Below are 22,840 nucleotides of genomic sequence, written 5' to 3'. Positions count from 1 at the left end.
ACACACACACACACACACACACACACACACACGCAGCTCTCATCTTAAAGAGAATATAAGATAATTTATTCTGGAGCCATGCCGAGTGGCCTGGGAACACAGATTTAGGTTACCCAAACTCCATGTTCCAACTCGGAAGCAGTTCCATAGTTTTAAGGGACAAAGAAAGTCATGACACAAGGCAAGTGTAAAACACATTGGTGGGTACACCAGACAGATGGTTACAAGAAGATGAGGGAAGCTTTTCTGCAGGCCCGAGATGCTGTCTGACGACATTCTTTGGTTTTTGGGCTGGAAGGTGCTAGTGGTCCACGACGTTATTAGGGTCCAAAGATCTCTACGTAGTAGTCACAGGATGTTAGTTCAGACAAAGAGGTGGACAAGGGGCTAAAGCTAGCTCAAAAGAAGGTGATTAAGCTTTGGAGAGATTATTCCAGTCTCTCCTCAGTACTGTCGTTCTGGCCAAGCGACCAGCATCTTTCCAGGAGTTTCTTATTCACACACCTATCGACATTAACATCATTGATAACTGCATTTCCCTCTAAGCAAGGGACACACCAGATGATGCCAAATCAACGGTGTGCTTGGAAGATAGCACACCGGAAACTGGATGTTACAGTAACACTGAAGCCACACATGTGTACAAATATCGAGAGCACACGTGTTTATCCTGGGTGGCTTTGTGACATGACATCGTCATCTACAGAACTGACACCCCAGAACTTAGCGATTAAGGTTTTTGTTTGTTTGTTTGTTTTGTTTTGTTTTTTCGAGACAGGGTTCCTCTGTAGCTTTGGTGCCTGTCCTGGAACTAGCTCTTGTAGACCAAGCTGGCCTCGAACTCACAGGGATCTGCCCACCTCTGCCTCCCGAGTGCTGGGATTAAAGCCACCACAGCCCGGTTTTAGCGATTAAGTTAAAAAAAAAAAATAAAGTCGCGAAGTTCTCATGATGTTTTACCCCGAGGGACCTTGTTGAACCGCATTCATAGCTTCCTAGGTTGGACAGCCTGGCATCAGATCACATTTTCATGAAAGCAGATTAGTTTGGCATTCCAGGTTTCGTCCTGCATGTGGTCCCTCATTGGTACTCCTATTCTCTTTCTCTTCTCTCTCCTTCCCTTGGGTCAGTTGTTTTCTTGCCTATTGGGCAGTACCTAGGGGCAGCACTTCGCAACTTTTATGTGTAAAGAGGGGTTGTTTAGGGATCTGGCTAAGGGGTCCCACATTTCTGGCCAGTCCCAGGCTTGTTGCGGTTCCTCTGACACACTTTGGGTTCAGAGTGGGGAGAGGATCTATGTGCAAGATTTGGAGGCGGTGTCCTGGGTTTGGGTTCAAATGTGAATTCTTTTTTTTTTTTTTTTTTTTTTTTTTTTGAGTGTGCCCGAGGGTTGGATAATCTTGCCTGTAAAATGAGCAGCTTCCCACAACTACTACGCCAGAGAGCCAGAGACAAGGAGTGCAGAAGCCAGGTCAGAATCGTGGATCTTCTGTGGGGCGGGGCTAAAGCTGGGGGCGGGGCGCTGCGACCGTGAGCGTGCGCCATCGCGGTGCGCAGGTCTCAGGTAAGGACCTGGCTGTGTGTCCAGCGCCGTCGGGTCCCCAGCGTGGGGCGCGTGGGGTCTTGTGTGACATTCTTGGGTCGGGGAGGACTCGAGGGTGACCGTCCCGCTGGTGTAGGGGCGCGGGGCAGGCGCGTGCGTTTCCGGGTCGCCGAGCGCCGCGGCGCCTGCTGGGACCTGGACCCAGGGTAGGGCCGGGCCCTCGCTTTTGGAGCCGTCCGGGGCGGCAGCCCCAGGTCGCAGCGCCGTTCGCCCGGCCGGCGGCTTCCCTTCCCAGGGGTCCATCCTGGAGGTCAGGCAAGGCTGCATCACTTGCGCCCCGCCGGCTTCCCTTCCCCGGGGTCCATTCTGGAGGTCGCAAGGCTGCACCACCTGCGCCCGGCCGGCTTCCCTTCCCCGGGTCAACTTTGGAGGACACGCGGGGCTGCTTCCCCTGCGTTTTAGCCTGTGCTAGACGGCCCGGTGGTCTTTGGTCTCCCTGGGCCGTCTTGTCTGCTCATGTGTGCCCCGATGACTAACGGACTTTATTTTTAAGTGGCACCTTCCCCATGGGCCTTGGAATGTAACTAGTCCATCTGTTTTTTTTGTTTTTTTTTTTTTTTTTTAGAAAGTAAATGTTGCATTACACAGCGTTATCTGAACTATTTGAAACCTTAGCATCGCTCTTTAGCAATCAAAAAAGATTTTGCTCAGATTAAGCTATGGAACAGGCTGCGTAACTGGGCAGATCTGCCGTGTCCTCTCCTCGCCTCAGCCCTGGAACATTAAAAACAGCCCTGAGAACTTGGTGCTGAACATGACTGTCCATGCTGCAGATTATTGGGACTGGAGGAAGATAGTTGCCCTTTCTGCCCTACCCCCAGTTATATGTGAGTTTATTTGCTTCGTTTTTAAAATGAGAGTAATAAAGTTTAAGTCTTTTGGTCCCCGAGTGATCTCATTGTTAACTTGAAAAAGGAACGTTGCGGGAGGCACACTTGGTAACATAGTTCAAGGCTGATGATCCTGACAATGAATTACCTTCACGCTTAGGTATCTTGAAAGAGAGATAAAAGAAGATGGAGGGACCTTGAACATGATTATACAACAGCCCGTCTCAGTATTGACGACGGTGGGAAAATACAGAACGAGATAAAAAAGATTAGTGGTTTTTTTTTTTTTTTGAAGTTATAGGAAAACGGCAAAAACTTGGCTACTTTTCATATATTCAGCAAGTCAAATTCTTATTTGCTGTATACCTTTCTTCAAAGACACTTCCCGTTGAGTGCTGGGTATTGAACTCGAGACTCCTCAACACTAACACCCCTTTCTTGATTCATTTTTTTCCCATATGGGGCGGGGTGGGATAATTCTTCCGGTGACTGTGGTTTTACCATTTCCTGGCGCCACCCAGTCAGCTACCCACTCATGGGCCAGGAACTTGTATAAAAACTGGAATGGCTTCAAAGGACTGGATTACTGGGGTATCCACGCTAGGCTTGCTGAATCAAAATCTGGGGAGTGGGAAACAAAGTGCAGACTTAGGGATGCTTTGGGTGTGGTGCAGTTGAAGTGTTCCGACACTCAATAGAGACGTGCCTAAGGGACAGGACCTGATTAGTTTCTCGTCTGTTTTCACATCCATCTAGCAAAGGCACGAACTGTGTACTCTCTTAACAGAATAACTCCTTCTTGTAGGGCAGTTTCCAAAAGGGCCTTCAAATGCTATCCCTGTTGCATCATTATTAGGTTGCATTTTAATCCCTATGTCAGCTAAGAAGTTCGTCTAACCTACTTCCCAATTCTGTATCAGACACTAAAAAGCCTTAGTTCCTCCAGTTTTGCTTTGCAAAAAAAAAAAGGTTTAAGTTTTCTCAGAATTTCTGTGCTTTTTATCTTGTCTTGTGTTCTTGGTTTATCACACTCCTAAAGCATGGAGATTGGAACCTGTATGGAGGAATTTCTACATCAAATATACCTAACTTTTGGGTTTCGTACAAAAAAGCACTGAGCTGGGCAGTGGTGGCACACACCTTTAATCCCAGCAGAAGGCAGAGGCAGGCGGATCTCTGGTGTGGGAAATCCTTCTGTATATGTGTTGCTTTTATTAGTCAATGAATAAAAAAGCTGACTTGGCCTATAATAGGGCAGAGTAGCTAGGCAGGGAAACCTTTAACTGAATGCTGGGAGAAAGAAGGCGGAGTCCCAAGACACCGTGTAGCTACCAGAGGGGAAAGACAAGCTGAGAGTTGGAACCTTGACGGTAGACCATGAACCTTGTGGTAAAATATGGAATAATGGAAATGGGTTAAATTAAGCTAGCAATATACTTAAGCTATCGGCCAAGTAGTGTTTTAATTAATATAGTTTCTGAGTGAATATTTTGGGTGTCTGGGCTGCTGGGAAACAGGCAGCCTCCTACTACAGATCTCTTGTGAGTTCCAGGCCAGCCTGGTTTACAGGAGTTCCAGGTCAGGCTCCATAGCTACAGAGAAACCCTGTCTTGAAAAAACCAAATCCAAAACCAAAAATCCCCAACCAAACAAAAAGCACCGAACCTGAGGGTGGGGGTCTTTATAGATGTGGCCACAGAAGTTTAAACATGGTCATTCATGTTGTTAACTTTAGGATGACTCGAACCATGGAGCCGCTGGCAAGGAAGATCTTTAAAGGAGTTTTAGCAGCTGAACTTGTGGGTGTTTTTGGAGCTTATTTTTTGTTTAAAAAGATGAACTCGAGCCAAGGTAAACACAGTTTAGTTAATCTTTTCTAGCTGGGTATGTACGAAATGCTCGGTGCATTCCTGGGCAAAATGTTTTTTTAGATTGAAGTTATTAGACATTTTTATGGGCAGGGCACTGGGAGAGCAAGGTGTTTGTTATTGTAGAGTAGGCAACTCACATCTGACTTGCAGACTCGGAGCCTGGGTTTTACTGGGGAAGGTAGAACAAGTGTCCCTGTTCTGGCTCAGCCCGGAGTGGCCCTGCAGAAGTGAGTGGATGGAGGCAGCCTGGCCTGCATTTTACTGGCTTGTTTGATAATCCAGGAAGAGGTGATACTGACCTTAGGTCACAGAACTGCTTCTCAGCATTAGAGCAGGCACTGAAACTGTTTTCCCTGCTGCTTCTGAATACAGTGGAATAATTTAATTTTTTATTACAGCCCTTGGCTTTTATGATTAGTAATTGTTATTACTTCCTTCTCCAACTAAATCAGGGAACAGCCCCAGGGCAGTGATTTATCCTTAAAGGTAGTCATTTGTCATCCTCAAAGTACTTCATTAAGACACTATGTCCAGGGTGCTACTGATGTTCAGTCTTTAAAGGAAGACGAGTATAAAGGCTGTATTTTAAGATGAATGTATTTTATATCTTATTCTACAAGATTTAGTTCTTAGATTAGCAGAGGGACCTTAGTACAAAATTCTAAGATACTAATATACTAAATTGTGGCTCAATGTTACTAAAATGACTTTTTTTAAATGTCAGATTTCAGGCAAACAATGAGCAAGACATTCCCCTTCATCCTGGAAGGTATGTTTTTCTTCATGTAAAAATTCATGCGCAAAACAGCCTGCAAATTCTGTGGTACTTTTACAACTTTGGACTAAATGCCTTTGTGATCAGTTTCCAACACTAGCTGCCTACAGAGAGCACAGTAAGGACTCACCCAGTTACTTAGAACAGTTAGCTCTTGGCTTAATTCTTGTTACTTCTGTTGAACCCCAGGCTTTACAAATGCTGGGCAAGCCTTCAATCACAGAGTTATACGCCCCACCCGACAGGAGCCTTATTTCTTTCAATGGTTAAGAACAGATTCCAGAGGGCTGGAGAGATGGCTCAGCGGTTAAGAGCATTGCCTGCTCTTCCAAAGGTCCTGAGTTCAATTCCCAGCAACCACATGGTGGCTCACAAACATCTGTAATACATACTGTATACATAATAAAAAATAAATATTAAAAAATAAATAAAAAATAAATCAGTAACTATAAGAGGCCATTCTTTTTTTTTTTTTGTTTTTTTGTTTTTCAAGACAGGGTTTCTCTGCAGCTTTTTTAGAGCTTGTCCTGGACCTAGCTCTTGTAGACCAGGCTGGCCTCGAACTCACAGAGATCCGCCTGCCTCTGCCTCCCGAGTGCTGGGATTAAAGGCGTGTGCCACCACCGCCCGGCTAAGAGGCTATTCTTTTTTTAAAAAAAAAAAAAAAAAAAAAAAAAAAAGAACAGATTCCAGAATGAGACCTAGCATGGCGGTGGACATAACCATGGGTGGCTTAAGGTTACTGCTATGAAAGACTTTTCCTCAGGCACTGTTTCTCTGTGGAAAGAGCTAATGCCTACCTCATGACAGTTAAGGTTGAACAGGATGCCATCACTCTTACCTAAGCAAAGCGTCCACCAAGTGCCCCGACAAGCAGATCGTCACTGTTTGGTGCTTGCACGTGAACAAGGAGCCTGCTGCCCCTTTCGTTTGTTATGTAGCAATATGAAAGTAGTTTTTCAATGAAAGTTTAACTCTTTGTATGATTTTATACATGACAGCATTTTGTTTTTATAGTTTATTACAAATCCATTGAACAGTCTGGAATGTATGGAATGAGAGAGAAAGATCAAGAAAAGTGGTTGGATAGCAAGAATTAAGGGTGAGTAGAATCTTCATTTATTATTCACTATGAAGCACTCATTTCCTTTGCCTTTTGGATTTCTGAGGGATTTTCATCTTCTTTTTGAAATTTTTCTTTTTCTTGATGATGCTCTTCACATCTCTGTTGTGCAGCCAATCATCACGCTCAGCTTCCCACTTGAGCTGTTTGAAGCCTTTGGAGGGGAGATGAAAGATGAGTCTATGCCACTGTGGGCTCGATCCCCCCCACCCCCCACAGGCCTCCCGAGCTGGACTGCACCTTAGGGTCGCGTGGCCTGTGCTCCCCCCCGCACCCCTGCTGTGTAAACCCGTTGCTGGGTGCTCTCCTGTGTTTTCTAACATGAGTATTGGACAAATGAAATAATACGGAAGGCTTATACTGAAAAGATTTTTCTTTTCTATTTTTATGAAAAAACAGAAACTAATAACATCAGAAATTTAAAAATGTTTTCAAGCATATAAGAGTAAACCTCTGGGGGCTGGAGAGATGGCTCAGTGGTTAAGAGCATTGCCTGCTCTTCCAAAGGTCCTGAGTTCAATTCCCGGCAACCACATGGTGGCTCACAACCATCTGTAAATGAGGTCTGCTGCCCTCTTCTGGCCTACAGACATACACACAGATGCATAATAAATAAATAAATAAAAAAAAAAAAAAAAAAAAAGAGTAAACCTCTAGCCAAGTCAAAATAAAAGACTGACTCTCCAAGAAAAAAATGTTTTGAGTCTGTAGTCTGTTTGTGTGGTTTAAATGTCTTGCCATGTGACAAGCAAGTTTTCTGCCACTTAGGGACATCTACAGGGAAATACCAATTAAAACGTCTGACTGACAAACTCAAGGCAACCTGGTAGTGTATGTACACTTGTAATCCTATTGCTTGTAAGGTGGAGAATCAAGCTCTCAAGGCCAGCCTGAGCTACTGAGTGAGTTTAAGGAAGCCTGGGTCACACCACACCCCACGGGGGGGAAGAGATCAATTTACTTACTTGCATTATCTTTGTTAGCCATGGCATTCATGCCAATATTATCAAACTTGGATCCCATGTTTTCATCCAACAGATGGCCAAACTTAAAAGGGAGGGAAAAAAAAAGAAACAGTGAGAAAGATTAAGAAGAGAAAACTTGAATGTAAACAGCTACTCTCTAAAGTCATTGCGTTAGCGCTACCTCTTCAGCAGAGACAAACAGGCTGGAATCATCAAATCTTTTCTTCTTTTTCTTTGATCCTAAAAAAAAAATTGTGTGTAGGTTATTCAAAGTGTGTGCCTATTTTTCAGATTTGGTTGCTGTTCAGGATTTATCCTCAGAAGAAATCAACAGTATCGCTCAGGATTAAAATCCCACAGGTGACACGGATGGAGTCCGTAATAGGTGAAGCAAACTATACATTATAATTCAGGTCTTATTCCTTGGACTTGAAAAGCTGACTGTCAATATGCTTATGGCGTTATCAATAACTGTTTGTTTATGCTACTGAAAATAAAATATCTAACAAAACTCACCTATAGTTTAATCTATAAACATTTCAAGGAAGTTAAAGTGAAGAACAGTTAGCACTCACACATAACTGGACTCTATAAACATGACTGAAAAGACCATCTGGAGATACTTTTGTGAGAGGAACTTGCCACAAAACTGGGATGCAGGTTTTCATGTTAAAAAACCCTATTATCCACCTTTCTTGGCTGGGGAGATGGTTTAACGGGCACACTAGCCAGGGTCCAGATCTCCAGAAGTCTTGTAGAAACCTACTGCAGAGGCCGTAATCCCAGTGATGCTGAGGTAGGAGGCAGAGACAGGTGGGTGCCTAGGACCCCTGGAGCAGTCAGCCTGGCCTGTCTGGTGAAATCCCAAGCCTACGAGAAACCTTTGTCTCAAACAGAAGGTAGAAGATGCCTGAGGACCGATACTTTAAGAAAAAAACCTTTTAAATGGTATCAAACCAATTTTTAAACATGTATTTCCCAAAATAGTAACTGATAATACTTTTCATGTGGCAGATGCTATGATTTAAAGAAATTTAAATGCATTTTCTTACCTTGAAACGACCCAGCAAAGTCAATATCTTCATTCTTTCTCTTGCTTTTCTTAGTACTGGCTTTGGAGTTGACTTCATCAAATTCTGTTACCCAAGAAAGTTTACTATTAAGCCATTTTAAAAATAAGCCTGGAAAATACCAATTCAATGTATGCTATACTCCAGTACAACAGTGAGGCCTGCTATGTCTGTTCCATGTGGGTTCACAGCTCTCCAGTCCCAACAGAATGGGCCTGGAGGATACAGGATGCTCCAGTCTCTAAGAGTACCTGATATAGTTTGCAAGAACATAATTTACTCAATGGCCATTAGTAAGACCAAACATTCTGTAAATGAGAAACAGTTGCGCTGAGGTCCAGACGATGCAAAGAAGGGCACCCTAGAGGGTGGTGAAAGGGACAAGAGGAGCCACAGCCCAGACATGGCTGTGGCCACCCCATCATCTCTACTTTACACTGTTCACGTGATCCACCCGTGCTACAGGACTATATGAATAGTGACTTTTGGGGGGCAGAGAGCTCACCACTCTTCCTTTTCTTCCTCAGGAGTGCTGAGGCTCCGAACTGGACTTCACACAGTCTAGGAAGCACTCTACCACTGAGCCACACCACCAGCCCCTTATACTAATGTCAAACAGAGGCCACAATACAGCTCAACTGAAACTGTTATAGAGATGATGTCAGTTAAAGTTAAAATTCACCACTGACGTGTCTTACTTAGAGAAACCTGTATTTAAAAAAAAAACAAACCTGTATTTGTCTAGGAATTAACAAGAAAGCTATATAATTTGTGGTTTATTTATTTATTTTTGGTTTTTCAAGAAAGAGTTTCTCTGTGTAGCCCTGGCTGGCCTCGAACTCCCAGAGATCCACCTGCCTCTGCCTCCCAAGAGCTGGGATTAAAGGTGTGTGCCACCACCCCTCGGCAGTTTATTTTTAAACGTATACTATTACCTTCAATTTCATCATCTGACACATCCATGAATGTTCCTCCGTCTTCATCAATTTCAAAGTCTTCATCATTCATACTTCCCAGGGAAACTTCATCATCATCCAGGTCACCAAGCTCATCGTCACTGCTCTCTGAATCTTCCAAGTTCTCCTTAGTTCCTTTCGTTTTTTTCATATTGCTGGACAAACAAACAAACAAACTCCTCACTTGTGAAGGAAGGCAGGGTTTTCTAAAGTGTGCTCAGGAGACTAGGACAGACTGAGAAGGTTGAGTTTTACCTGGCAAAATCAATATCGTCCTTGCCAGGCGTGAAGCAGTTGTCGTCTTCCAATGTGTCTGCCGAGAACAATACACAAATTACAAAAGAGCGAAGGACAAGAGCGGTACACATCACATCCCGTCAACTGTGAAGGCGAGTCAGCGCGTCACAACAGCAGGATGCTGTCATTAGCACTGTGCCGGCGCTCACATAGACCTAGGAGCTCAATGAAATCTCTAAAATGACAAAAGACAACTTTCGTGTTTACTTTTTTACTAAGCATAGGATGTGACGGTGAGAGCAAAGTCAGTCCTTCCATTTCACTTGATTACATTTCAGTTAAAAATTCTCAGGCTCTATGGATTATAAAGATGAAAACGATCAAGCAGCAGACCATTGCTACTAAGAGAATTAGGAGATTATGAACAAGAAATAGTCTGTCTCATTAGAGACTTGGTCTTAGGAAGGAAACACTCTTCTTGCAAACAGAATTTTTTTACACATTGTTCAAAGCATAATATATTTTCCAAGAATAAAATATGAGCAGTTACTACATGCTATTTCATAATCTCCCACTATAATCTGCACATCAATGATTTCTAAAAACTAAGTTCACCAATGTTCTACATTTTATTAATAGGAATAATTTTATAAATTGAGTCAACAAAAACAAATTACCAATCATCTTTTCAAATTCTTCATCATCAACATCTTCTATGCTGTTTTCATCTGCACTGCGCTTCTGTTTCTCTTTAACAACCGCAACTTTCTTATAATACCTAAGTAAAATGCAGAGTACACATCTGCATAACTCATGACTAGAGATGAATAGCTCAAAGTGTGCTACTGGATACTCAAATGAGTCAAATTTGTATTCAATATAAAAAGTGTTTCTGAAATGTGAAGCATAATCATTTATGAGGTCTCACCATGTGACATAGGCTGGTTTGCACAAACAATCCTCTGACCTTTGCCCTGAGTGCAGGGATTATAGCTATCAGCCGCATGCCCTTTTAATGGAGTAGAAGACACTTTCAAGCTGGTTCTTCAAACTCATCTTTGTGGTATCAGAGGGCTAAAGGCGTATGTAGAATGTCGCCTAGCAGGAACAAGGCCCTGAATCTGATCCCCCACAACCCACAAACAATAAAATAACTGGACAGTTGGCTCAACCTCAGCACTCACTGTCTAAGCATGAGAATACAGTGGTTCCATGTGACCTCAAATCCTAACAGTTCATCAGCTCCCCCACGTCACAGTAAACCCAACATTTCCCAGATGGCATCACACCCACTGGGAAATTATTCACACTTAAGTTTTTTTTTTTTATTTTTTATTCTTTTTATTCTATTTATTTATTTATTTATTTTGGTTTTTCGAGACAGGGTTTCCCTGTAGTTTCTAGAGCCTGTCCTGGAGCTAGCTCTTGTAGACCAGGCTGGCCTCGAACTCAGAGATCCGCCTGCCTCTGCCTCCTGAGTGCTGGGATTAAAGACGTGCACCGCCACCAACACTCGGCAAGTTTTTTTTTTAAAGCAATTTAAATTTAACTAGTCAACCAGATAAAGACACTAAAAGCAGCAACAGCGATTTCTGAGCTCACTAAAGCTTCACAGTGCACTTCATCAGTTCTACTTGAAGAGTCAAGGTCCAGATAATGACTCCTGAGTTACTGCTGTACTCAACTCACACAGATGAAGGTTATGAAGGAATCACTACTTAATACGAAAAAGAATCCAGGTGTGATAGTATGTTTATAATCATGTTTGGGAGATGGAGGCAGGAGGATCACAAGTTGGAAGCCAGCTTACACAATACAGTTCCAAAGAAACAAAAGCCTAAAGTTTCACAAAGTCAGATTCAGAAACCAAATTTATATACTCCATTATTAAAATCCTCAAGCTGACCAATTTCACTAAGATTTTGAGAAGTAGCAGAATCAGTAAATTTCCTTTGAAAAGAAATGGACATATAACCTGATATTTTCATAATTGTCCAATATCGATAAAACACTGTATCCAATATTAACATTCAGACATTCCCCAAGGATGCTATACTACCTTACCTGTAGAAAAACACCTCATCCACTGGGATCTGGCTTTCTTCTTTTGCAAGGAACTCTTTACTATTCACTGTAGAAACAAGACATTTGATTATGCACATCTCCCTGTGCCGCTCAAGCTCTCGGGCTATATCTAACACACTGGCAGTGAAATCTTAAAGACAATGGTGGAAAGAGGTCCAGCAGTGCAGTAGGGAAGAACAGGCAAAGCCGGGCGGTGGTGGCACACGCTTTTAATCCCACAACTTGGGAGGCAGAGGCAGGCGGATCTCTGTGAGTTTGAGGACAGTATGATCTATAAGAGCTAGTTCCAGGACAGGCTTCAAAGCCACAGAGAAACCTTGTCTGGAAAAACAAAACAAACAAACAAACAAAAGAAGGGGGGGGGAAGAGCAGGCAGAACATAGGCCCAGTAGAAAATGTATTCTCTTATTCTCCAACTGTACTCAACGCACAAGTTTCAAGAGAAACAGACATTATTTGAAAAGATGTATTTATATATATGTGTGTGGGCACTGGCACGAGACTGCACAGGTGTTGGATCTCCCTGGAGCTGACGCTACAGGCAGTCACAGATGAGATACCCAGTGTGGGCGCTGAGAACCAAACCTGGGTCATCCTCTCCCAGAGCAGCAAGTACTCTTAACCGCTGAAGGCCTCAAGGAGTTCTGAAGTTGCTAACCCTACTTGTTTTGCTTTTGAGACAGGGCCTTCTATAGCTCAGGCTGGCCTTAAACTCAGTGTAGTAACTGAGGATGATCCTAATTCCTGATCCTCCTGCCTCTACCACTCACAGGCAGGATTATAGCATAATCTGGTTGTCTTAGAAGAAAAGTACAATAATGCTTCTAATTCTAAAGACAGGAAGTAAGCCGGGCGGTGGTGGCGCACGCCTTTAATCCCAGCACTCGGGAGGCAGAGACAGGCGGATCTCTGTGAGTTCGAGACCAGCCTTGTCTACAAGAGCTAGTTCCAGGACAGGCTCCAAAGCTACAGAGAAACCCTGTCTCGAAAAACAAAACAAAACAAAAAAACAACAACAAAAAAACAAAACAAAACAAAACAAAAGACAGGAAGTAATCATTAACAGAACTTTTCATAATTTTACTTAATTCTGGAGACGCTAACAAAGAATTCAAGGATATAAGTTTTTTTTCTATAGAACTAAAATTTCTGACTTGATTTAAAGATTAGGCTTACAATTCTAATTTCCTCTGAGTAATCCTATCAGCATCTCTAGATTTCTGAGAGGCTGGTGGGAAATAACTAGAACTTCTATGGTAATCCTAATTTCTGAGCAAGATGAGGGTGAGATGTGGCGTGTGAAGAAATGTCCTCTCTAAACAGAGAAGATCGGTACCAAATACAGGACACCACCCACACCGACAGTGCTGTGTGGAAAAGTCAGCTGTGCATTTTTATTTTCCTCAGCCAGGACTAGGAGAGTCCGAGCCGGTCTGAACTGCAGCTGAAATGAATGACACGCGGGGTTACTGACAGCTATGTGAGAAGAGCGAGACAGAACGGGGTAACTGTTAAGGCTGGGAATGGCTGTCAGAGGGTCGCTAATTGTATTGACTTTGGATATGCTTGAACTTTTTAATATGATAAAGTGAGTCAAAGAATATAATTTGTGTTGAACTGTCTTTTGTATCCTTTTGGTTTCAACTCCCCCGGCTCAGTGCTTACCAGCAAGATTACGGACGTCCTTTATAAAATGCTTCCTTTTCGGCTGCATCACGACACTGTCGGTATTTTCTGGAATGTAAATCACGGCAATCTGATGTAGTTGTATATTCATTCACTCACTAAACCCCAGCAGCAAAAATGAAAGTTATTAACTGGAAGCATACCTTTGCCTTTGTGTAGCTTTGGGTTTCGGTATACAAATCGATCCAAGAATCTCATGAGTGTGAAATCCTGTAGTGGGTCCCCTGAATATTGAATAAAATTTCCCTGAAAGGTGGGAAAATGGGGACGAATTTACGAGTCTTGTAAAAGAAATAAATAAATAGCCTATATATCCAAATAAGAAAACCAGGAAAAGCATAAGCTGTAGTTACTTCACATACAGGCACGTAGGAACAGTAACCCTTCAAATATTCTTCTCATGTACACCATACTAAAAAACTAAACACACACATTCTATTATGCGCTGGTAGTTTTATAGGTATTATTTATAATGTAGACTATGTAAGCATGATGAGACCCAAACACTGAAAAAGTCAGCCAGGGATCAGAGGAGAACAACATTCTCCAGAAGGGCCAGCTCATGATAAGTAGCTGTATTTCCCCTCTCCCAGAGCAGGAAGTTCTCTGTCGTCGGTCTGTATTAAACAAGTCACTGGTCCTCAACAATGGCAGAAATATCAGATTCCACATGTCGGGGAAACTGTACCATCAATTACTGATGGAGGACTCTCATTGGTTAATAAAGAAACTGCCTTGGCTTTCTGATAGGTCAGAACATAGGTGGGTGGAGTAGATAGAACAGAATGCTGAGAAGAAGGAAGTTAGTCATGCCTCTCCTCTCTAAGACAGTCGCCATGAAGCCAGCCACCAGGTCAGACATGCTGAATCTTTCCCAGTAAGCCACCACCTTGTGATGCTACACACATTATTAGAAATGGGTTAATCAAGATGTGAGAATTAGCCAGTAAGAGGCTAGAGCTAATGGGCCAAGCGGTGTTTAAAAGAATACAATTTGTGTGTTGTTATTTTGGGTGTAAAGCTAGCCGTGCGGAAGCCAGGCAGGACGAAAAGCAGGCCTGCCCGTCTTCTCACTACAAATTACTGATGATCAAAACTACAATACTTACATATTTTCAAGAGTATTTTAGACTCACCTCAAGGATAGTCTTAGCAAAAAGGGCCACAGAAGGGTGGAAATGCTCAGATAACTATAAAGAAAAATGTGAATGTCATTATTTCTATGGTCAATATTTAGCAAAATTACAGGTTATTTGAGAAAAATCTAGGGAACTGAAACTTAACCTAAGACATAAAAACGTGATTCTTAGACATTTTGGTTTCCAAACCACATGTACACTTAAAAATCTGAGATTTTAAGAGCTTCCACCTAAGTGGGTTATTTTTATATTTACTTTATTAGAAATTACAACCGGAGATTTTTAAATGCTTATAGTTCAATGAAATTCATAAATCCAGGGGCCGGAGAGATGGCTTAGCAGGTCAGAGTGGCTGATGCTCTTGCAGAGGTCCTGGGTTCAGGTCCCAGCACCCACATGGCTGGTGGCTTATTACTGCCTGTAACTCCAGTTCCTTCTGGCTTCCTTGGGAACCAGGCATGCACGGAGGTAGACTTATATACATACAAGCAAAATACTCATATGCATAAAATGAAATAATACATAACATACCCACTAGATATTTACGTAAACATGTCCATGAAAAATAAGTATTTTTTTCAGAACAAAAATTATAAAATTAAGAAGCATTACCTCATTTTGGAAATAATAATTAACTACTATTTTTGTGTTTACTAAGTAGAACAAAATGCATTTTAAAATCTTTTCCAGAATTCCATACTATTTGAACATATAGGAAGAGAATCTAGCCTCAAACAGATATATGGTTGAAAATGAATTTATCAAGTCTTTCACCTGCATGTAGATTTCCTTCTGGGATGTTATACTGAAAGGGAAATTAACTGCAGAGTAGAATCAGCCATACCAACTGGCCTTGGGCATTTGTTACTTAAGTTAGCTGGTCTACCAAGAACATAGACCTTACCTACATATGAATGTGCAACACTGTACACTGGTCATTTGAAAAACACTGGATGAGTTGGCAGTTTCTTCAAACTACACAAAATTCCACTGTTGGTGTAATCACTAATTTTATCAGCAAACTTTGTACAGAGGTTTGATCCCATGGGATTACTTGTGGGAGCCTAACGTTTCATCTTTGTGAGAGTGAATTCTGTCACTTACAACAAATACTATTAGTTGTTTTGCTTGAAGCAAAAAAAAAAAAAAATCTTCATTTACAAGCAAATGTGTCTCAGAGTACACAGCTTGCCAGTCAGTCTATCAGGAAGCAGCTATAAGGGACAGGAACAGCTGACCAAGATCTACCTTGGACACAGTTTGACCTTCACCCTTAGGTACACAGCAGGAGTGGGTAGCCATATCCACAGGGAACACTGGCACGTATTTCAGTTCAAGATAATGAAAGCAATACTTGCTTTATTATTCTCAAGTGATACTGGCTTTCCCCCTTCCCTTTTTACTACAAGCAGAGAAAAATATAACCAAATTTAATGGCTACAAACACAACTGGGTGTCACCATCAGGGCACTAGCAGTGCACCCCATCTTCTTTTTGTATCACCTGTGCTACAGTTAGTGTATTGATAAAGAAAATGACACCCTGTTATTACCAGGACAGTAGCTGTAATCTCGGAGCCTCAATGGAGTGGTGAGGATCTGTGGTCACATTGCAAGGATTAAGTGCAATGCAACAATCTATGCTTTTAATTGTAAAAGCCAGGTATGGCATTTTTATTTACATGCCTATCAGTTAGACGTTTCTGTAAAATAAACATACAACACTATGTTTTGTCCATGTGAAATTTCACATTAATTCCATCATCTGCAAGAAAAGTTTCAATGTGTTATAAGGCATGAAAGCAAGATTATGTGCCATAAACAAATTAAAAGGTAGACGGCATTATTTTACCTTTCTGAGCTCCCAAAGACTTGTGTTTTCAGCTCCACAGAACAGAGGATTTCTACTGAATGGATCGTATGTCTTTAACAGCTTGCTACCTAAGAATAAAGTATTTTTGAAATGCTTTACTCCTAGCTGAAGAAGATACTTCAAACAATCACAACCAACATTCTCACAGACAGACCAATCTTCAAAACTGTTAGTAGTTCAGTAATCTAATTTTAGATTAAAAAATGCGAAGTCTCAGGGGCTGGCTCAGAGGTTAAGAGCATTGCCTGCTCTTCCAAAGGTCCTGAGTTCAATTCCCAGCAACCACATGGTGGCTCACAACCATCTGTAATGAGATCTGGTGCCCTCTTCTGGCCTGCAGGCATACACACAGACAGAATATTGTATACATAATAAATAAATAAATGAATAAATAAATGAATGAATAAGTAAATAAATAAAAGCACAGTCTCTAAACTTTGTAACATACTGGCCCCGACTGCAGAATGACTGATTTCCTCAGTAGTCTTTAAGCAGCCAGAGAAAATGCTAAGAAAACAAAGTCATGGGCTGGAGAGATGCCTCAGAGGTTAAGAGCATTGCCTGTTCTTCCAAAGGTCCTGAGTTCAATTCCCAGCAACCACATGGTGGCTAACAACCATCTGTAATGAGATCTGGTGCCCTCTTCTGGCCTGTAGGCATACACGCAGACAGGATATTGTGTACATTAAAAAAAAAAATACAAAGTCATAAACAGTAAGATGGAAATAAAAGACCTGCAGGGATAAGTCTAGCGTATTTTAGTGCTGTAGTTTTCCAAATTCTTGCTACTAAACTACATTCAGGAATCTTTTTCTTGGAATAGACTTGCATGTTTGCAGACACCCAGAGATAAAAGAGATTAAATATTCCTTTTCCATTCTACTTTTATTTATTGTGTGTGGGTGTGGGGGTGTGTATATGAGTGTGCAAGTGCCACTGGATGTGGAGACCAGAAGACAATTTTCAGAAGCCAGGTCTCCTTCCAGTACAAAATGTGGGTCCCAGGGATTGGAATTAGGCCGTAAGGCATGGGAGCAAGTGCCTTTCCCTTTCCTTGGTGAGTTATCTCACTGGCCCTAGAATTAACATTTTAAGCATGATTTTTGAAATACACTATTAATTGTGTAGCCCTAACACATGCTCACCATCCTCGTAAAGGATGACAGTTTGTGCTTTAAATAGGTAAATCCTTTTAAGAACCTTCCGGACAACTACCAGCATCTCTTTAATATATCTGGAACAGAAATTTAAAGCTGAATTACTTTAGCCATGAACCACCCCCACCCCTCAAAAAGAAAAAGAAATGAGTCTGACACTGTTTTCTTCAGTCCAAGGCTAGGGTTTTTCTTTTTGGCCTCAGATAAAAAGAATGCATCCCTAAGTTTTCTCTTGGCTTACTAACAGACTTCTCTCCCTCTGGTGTGCATGTACAGATAGAAATTACTCTAAGGCTTCTATTTCCCAGAAAGTTTTCTACTATAAAACTTTGCTTTAAAGGGCTTGAGAGGTGGCTCAGCACTTAAGAGCACTGGCTGCTCTTCCAGAGAACCTGGGTTCGATTCCTAGCATCTACAACTGCCTGCAACTCCAGTTCCAGGGTATCCACTGCTTTCTTCTCACTTCCTGGTCATTAGGCATGCATGTGTGCATAGACATATATACTAAAGGCTAAACACACAGACACATGAAATAAAACATTTAAAACAAAACCTTGCTTAAAAAAACTGCAAAGGGTGAATATCATGGCCACAAAAAATCGAGAAAGGTCATAGAGATTGGATCAAATACAGTTCCATTCAGAACTCCAGCCTCTCACGAGCCATGCGTGGGCGTCCGCACGTGCTCTGCCTGAAGTGCCTCACTGTGGCATAAACTCCCATTTAAAACTGGGAGAAATGGTTCACAGCGCAGCAAGCAGTTTATTGTTTTGTCCACCTAATTCCCACAGCTCTAAAAGGCATCTGCTTTGATTTCAAATATTTATTTAAATCATGTAGTTCTGTTAATAAAAATTATCTGTGATTTCCTACTATTAAAATTTTATGGTTGCAAATGTAGTTCAGTCATATAATGCTTGCTCAGTACATGCAAAGTCTATGGGTTCTACCTCCAGCATATTCTCTCTCTCTCTCTCTCTCTCTCTCTCTCTCTCTCTCTCTCTCTCTCTCTCTCTCTCTCTCACACACACACACACACACACACACATGCACACGCACTCGCTCGACCATGAAGGTGAAAGCCTTCATTTAGCTAAAGCCCCTCACCCTTCAGGTTGTCAAAGTGCACCCAGGAAGCGGTCTTGGGTTTCTCGGCTTCTGTGCTGCTCGCAGTCCCGGTGTCTTCGGCTCCGACTTCCTTCACTGCATCGACTGCTGTTTCTTTGTCTGCGTCAGTGAACTTTTCTACATCATTGTCATCTCCCACGTCAACAAAGTTTTCTTCATCAGATTCCTAACAAAATGGATCAAGGGCTGTTAACTAACAGGAGCCGCAGCAAAGCCACATTCATCTACATGATGTATAGTCTCAAGGAAGACTCACGGCAATTCTGGTAATGCATGAAAATACCAACCAAGGAAAATCAAGATCCCGAACGCTGCTCACAATAAAAAGGAAGATTATATTTCTTCCTAAACACAAGAGAGCCAGGTTCTGAACCAGATTTTAGAACTGAGCCCTCAAACGTTTTCTGTGTTGTAAATAACAGGGGCAGGTGTTATTACTATTTATTTCCCTCCCTCCCTTTTTCTAAGATACCGTTTCTCTGTAGCTTTGGAGCCTGTCCTGGAACTAGCTCTTGTAGACCAGGATGGACTCGAACTCACAGAGCTCTGTCTGCCTCTGCTTCCCGAGTGCTGGGATTAAAGGTGTGCACCATCACGGCCTGGCTTTTATTTCCATTTCATAACTGAGGAAACATGCTGAAAAGATCTACTTGCTTTATAATCACCCATAACTACCTCATATGATTGCAATTTCTATTGTAGTGCAGCTTACTATGCAATAAATAGGGGAATCAAGCAACCTGCCCTCCTAGCTAGCTGTACAGCAGGCAGTGAAATCCAGTTCTATAACTCATACTCTTAACATGCTCCAAAGAAATGACGTTACCATCAATAAAGTAAAGAAAAGCACCCCCTACGCCAGCACCCCCCAGGGTCAAGAAGCAGTAAAAACCATACCGGATGATCATCCAGTTGGCTTCTTAAATCGGGTTTTGCTTTAAGGATCTCCGACACAAGATACAGGGCTCCGCAGATGAACGGCGGCATCTGAGCGCAGGTAACCTGAAGCAATCGTTTCACAAACGCCTTCACCCGGCGCAACACGATGTCTGCCTTCAGAGATTTGTAGATGAGGTTAAGAAACATCGCTTGCTTCGAACATGTTGTCAACCCTGGATCCAACATTTTTCTGTAACATGAAACCAAGGTCAAACGTTCAATCATAAGATCATCTTCACATCCAGGGGTCACAGTTTAGAGACTTCATGACCAATTGTAACAATCTCATCTTCGTTAGGGATAAATTTCTTGCTTATGTTAGAATAAGAGACTATTTATTTCTGCCTTCTCAGATAAAATGCAAATCAATGACCCCAAGAGAAAGAACACAAGAGGAGTGAAGTTATGAGCCCCTTGTTTTGTGACTGTTCTCTTCTCTAATTGTTATACCTAACTGTGTAGTTTTCATATAGATAAGAGCCCCACCTGAAAGGTTAACAGAAGCCAAATAATAAAATCGGATACTCATTCAACCTGCTTTTAATCAGTTCTTGGAAGGCAGAGGCAGGCCGCTCTCATGGAGTTCTAGGCTAGCCTGAGTTCCATAGCAAATTCAAGGCGAGCCAGGGCTACACAGCAGGTTTCCACCGCATTCATCCACCACAACGCGATGCGCTTACCTGTATAATGCTGTATAGTACCGATCGGATATCGTCTGCTGAGAATTCATTACTTGGAAAAGCAGCATTAAAGCCTGCACACTGGTACTGAAATTTACAACATGCAACACTTTGAATAAAGTGTCCACCTGCTCCCTCACTCTGTCGTCACCGGTCTGGGAATAAGGATATGCTCTGTTCACGCCTGTTAAAATGGCGCTCAGCATTTTTGATTCAATGTCTTTCTTCTTGATACAAGTCCGAAAGAAACAAAAATAAAGAGTTATCAATTTGTTAGCCAACTCGCTTTCTTCATGGGAGAGGACCATTTGGTTTAAAAAGCAAATCGCGTAATACTGAGCTTTGGCGCTGATATTGGAGCGAAAGAGCAGCCGTTCTATTTCTCCACACACGACCCCCTTCATGTTGGGATGCTTCCGCAGTAGCACCTCTAGCAGATGGGACGCTTTCGTGGCGATCCTGTTCTGAGGGTCTCCCAGCTTGTTGACCACCTGAACCAGAAGCGCCTTCTCCTCCTCGGGCTTATCACACAGCAGCTCGTGAGCAGCCACGAGGGCCCGGGTCCGAGTGGTGACCAGGGAATCGTGACTTAGAGTTTCTAGGACCTGCACGAACTCCGCTACTAGCTGCTTCAGCTGGTGTTCATAATACCACAGGATGAGTCTTCGATCTCGCGAGTCCTTGTTGCCGCTGGACAGCTCCTCCAGGCTGTGCAGAGGACGCTGGCTGAAGGCCCGCAGCTTCCGACTGTCTGGCAGGAGGTCTGTAATGAGCAGCTCCTTGAATGTGTCCAAAGCCTGGAGGCACTGCTGCTTGCTGCCCTTCTTCTTCACAAGGCTCAGGAGGGTTTCTACAAACTGGAGCGTGTGAACAGCATCATCCTGGATCAGAAGGATCATGGCCGCCATCCTGTCACCTAGTGTCCCCGAGGACACAATCGCCTTCATCCAGGTGGAGGAGCCTCCCTTTTGATTACTTGTCTTATTTTTGAATAAGCTGACTTCGTGCTCATACAGCTTCTGAGCCAGGGCTCTGTATTTAGCCACCACATCGCGAGGCTGGGGTTCCGAAGAGCAGTCGTTGCTGTACTCCATGTCGTACCACTTGCCTCCAGGCTTCAGTAACAATGTTTGCCGCTCAAGAAATTCAAACACATTGGGTTGTTTATCTTTCTTTAGTGTAGGGATAGTACTGCTATCAAAATGCTGTTCTGGTACATTCTGATTTTTCACCTTCTTTTTTGACGTATTTTTACTTTCTGTTGCTTTTTGTTTTTTATTTTCTACCTTCTGTATTTTTGCTTCCTTTTTGCTATCATTTTCTTTCTCATCTGGTTCATCCTCTTCAATCAAAGGCTTTGCGTATTTGGCCAAGTTAAGATTTTGGATAAATGCCTGCAATTCGCCTTGCTGAAGATCGTCAATTGTTCCTTTTTTGCCTCCGTCCACCACTTCCTCATTTTCGTCCAAAGTAGCCAGCATAAGGTAATCTTGCTGCAGAAACAGAAAAACGTTAAAACTGTATCACAAACCCAGAACCGCTGTAAGAACTTCATCACCTTTGAATTAATATACCGCTGCCTGGGAAAGTCACAGAGAGCCAACAAGAAAGTGTGCCAAGGACATGCACACTATAGGAAAAGAAGGTTCTCAGAAAAAAGATGCTCACGCTGACAGCCACAGAAATCCAATGACAATTGCAATGACACATGCATTTGTAACGCATCAGGTGAGCAAAGGCAAAAGTTTATGTGAGAGGGCATGGGGTGGTTCAGCAGGTCAAGCCCTTGCCAAGCAAGCACAGCGACCGGAGTTCGATTCCCGGAATCCACATAAGGGAGAGAATGGACTCCACAAAGTTGTCCTTTGATTTCCATACACGAGTACCAACGGCCATACAGCACTCCCTCCATTAATAAATAAAAAAACACTTTATGAGTAGCGTAGCTACGAAAAGGCGCTTTCATCAAAGGCTATTGTAAACTTGCTGGTCCTTTTGGCAACTTCAATCCAACCGATAAGGCATTTCTCTTTTAGCCGGGCAGATTCAGATTAGGCATACTCTAGCGTTTCAAATTTAAGTCTACGAGGTTGGGACAAGTAAGTTAGTTTTCTCCTACCTGACGGGTGTGACAGTAACGCCACGCTAATAACAAGCTCGCCTACATCTCAAGGAAGCATAGGCCGGGCTGTGGTGGCGCACGCCTTTAATCTTAGCACTCGGGAGGCAGAGGCAGGCGGATATCTGTGAATTCGAGGCCAGTCTGGACTACAAGAGCTAGGTCCAGGACAGGCTCCAAAGCCACAGAGAAACTCTGTCCCCCCCCAAAAGGAAGCATAAATCCAGGAGAAAACGTGCAATCCGGCTACTTTTATTCCACCGAAGAGCAGCTAAAGGCGTGGGAAGCGCTCAGAACAAGTCGGATGCTGGGCTGAGGGTCCCACACTCCCGGCACCGTGCACATCCCCTTCCCCAGAGCCTGCGGCCGGTACCTTGGTGCCTCCGAGGCGTAACACCTCCTCCAGAGAGAAGCCATCCTTAGCCTCATCGCTACCCTCTTCATCTTCCTCCTCCGGATCTTCTGTCACCACTTTGGGTCGCCAGGGCTGCTTGGCGTGGAACTCTAAAGGTCCCCGGCCCGCCGACATCGCTGGCAGAACACGCGAGCACAGCCCTCAACTCACTGTCCCTTTCCGGTGACGCACTTCCGTGTCAGGAAATACC

General features: G+C 42.9%; 2 protein-coding genes across 6 annotated transcripts; one reads left to right on the top strand and one right to left on the bottom strand.

Moving 5' to 3' along the window:
- Window positions 1-1,452: 1,452 nt before the first annotated feature.
- Window positions 1,453-7,682, top strand: Cebpzos (CEBPZ opposite strand). 5 transcript variants are annotated; one of them, XM_038318885.1, is made up of 6 exons: window positions 1,585-1,853; window positions 2,169-2,430; window positions 4,169-4,284; window positions 5,029-5,073; window positions 6,097-6,181; window positions 6,316-6,652. In XM_038318885.1, coding segments are annotated over exons 2-5 (246 nt in total). In that variant the 5' UTR covers window positions 1,585-1,853; window positions 2,169-2,428; the 3' UTR covers window positions 6,180-6,181; window positions 6,316-6,652. The 5 variants fall into 5 exon arrangements, with proteins under 5 accessions (XP_038174815.1, XP_038174813.1, XP_038174817.1 ...); XM_038318887.1 differs by lacking the exons at window positions 1,585-1,853; window positions 2,169-2,430; window positions 6,316-6,652 and adding exons at window positions 1,453-1,564; window positions 7,459-7,682; XM_038318889.1 differs by lacking the exons at window positions 2,169-2,430; window positions 6,316-6,652 and adding an exon at window positions 7,459-7,682 and having other exon boundaries at window positions 1,596-1,853.
- Cebpz (CCAAT enhancer binding protein zeta) lies at window positions 6,083-22,800 on the bottom strand. Its single transcript, XM_038318883.1, has 16 exons — window positions 22,609-22,800; window positions 20,117-21,609; window positions 19,395-19,626; window positions 18,477-18,663; window positions 16,192-16,280; window positions 14,338-14,391; window positions 13,345-13,447; window positions 13,181-13,249; window positions 11,495-11,561; window positions 10,108-10,208; window positions 9,449-9,506; window positions 9,173-9,348; window positions 8,220-8,303; window positions 7,349-7,407; window positions 7,168-7,249; window positions 6,083-6,356 (listed from the first exon to the last, which is right to left on the bottom strand). The coding sequence occupies exons 1-16, from the start codon at window positions 22,762-22,764 to the stop codon at window positions 6,220-6,222; spliced, it is 3,147 nt and encodes a 1,048-aa protein (XP_038174811.1). The 5' UTR covers window positions 22,765-22,800; the 3' UTR covers window positions 6,083-6,219.
- Window positions 22,801-22,840: the final 40 nt, after the last annotated feature.

Source organism: Arvicola amphibius, chromosome 2, assembly GCF_903992535.2.
Source record: "Arvicola amphibius chromosome 2, mArvAmp1.2, whole genome shotgun sequence".
NCBI classification, from domain to species: domain Eukaryota; kingdom Metazoa; phylum Chordata; class Mammalia; order Rodentia; family Cricetidae; genus Arvicola; species Arvicola amphibius.
Note: the sequence above shows the minus strand (reverse complement) of the source record. Positions and strands in the feature narration are given on the sequence as shown.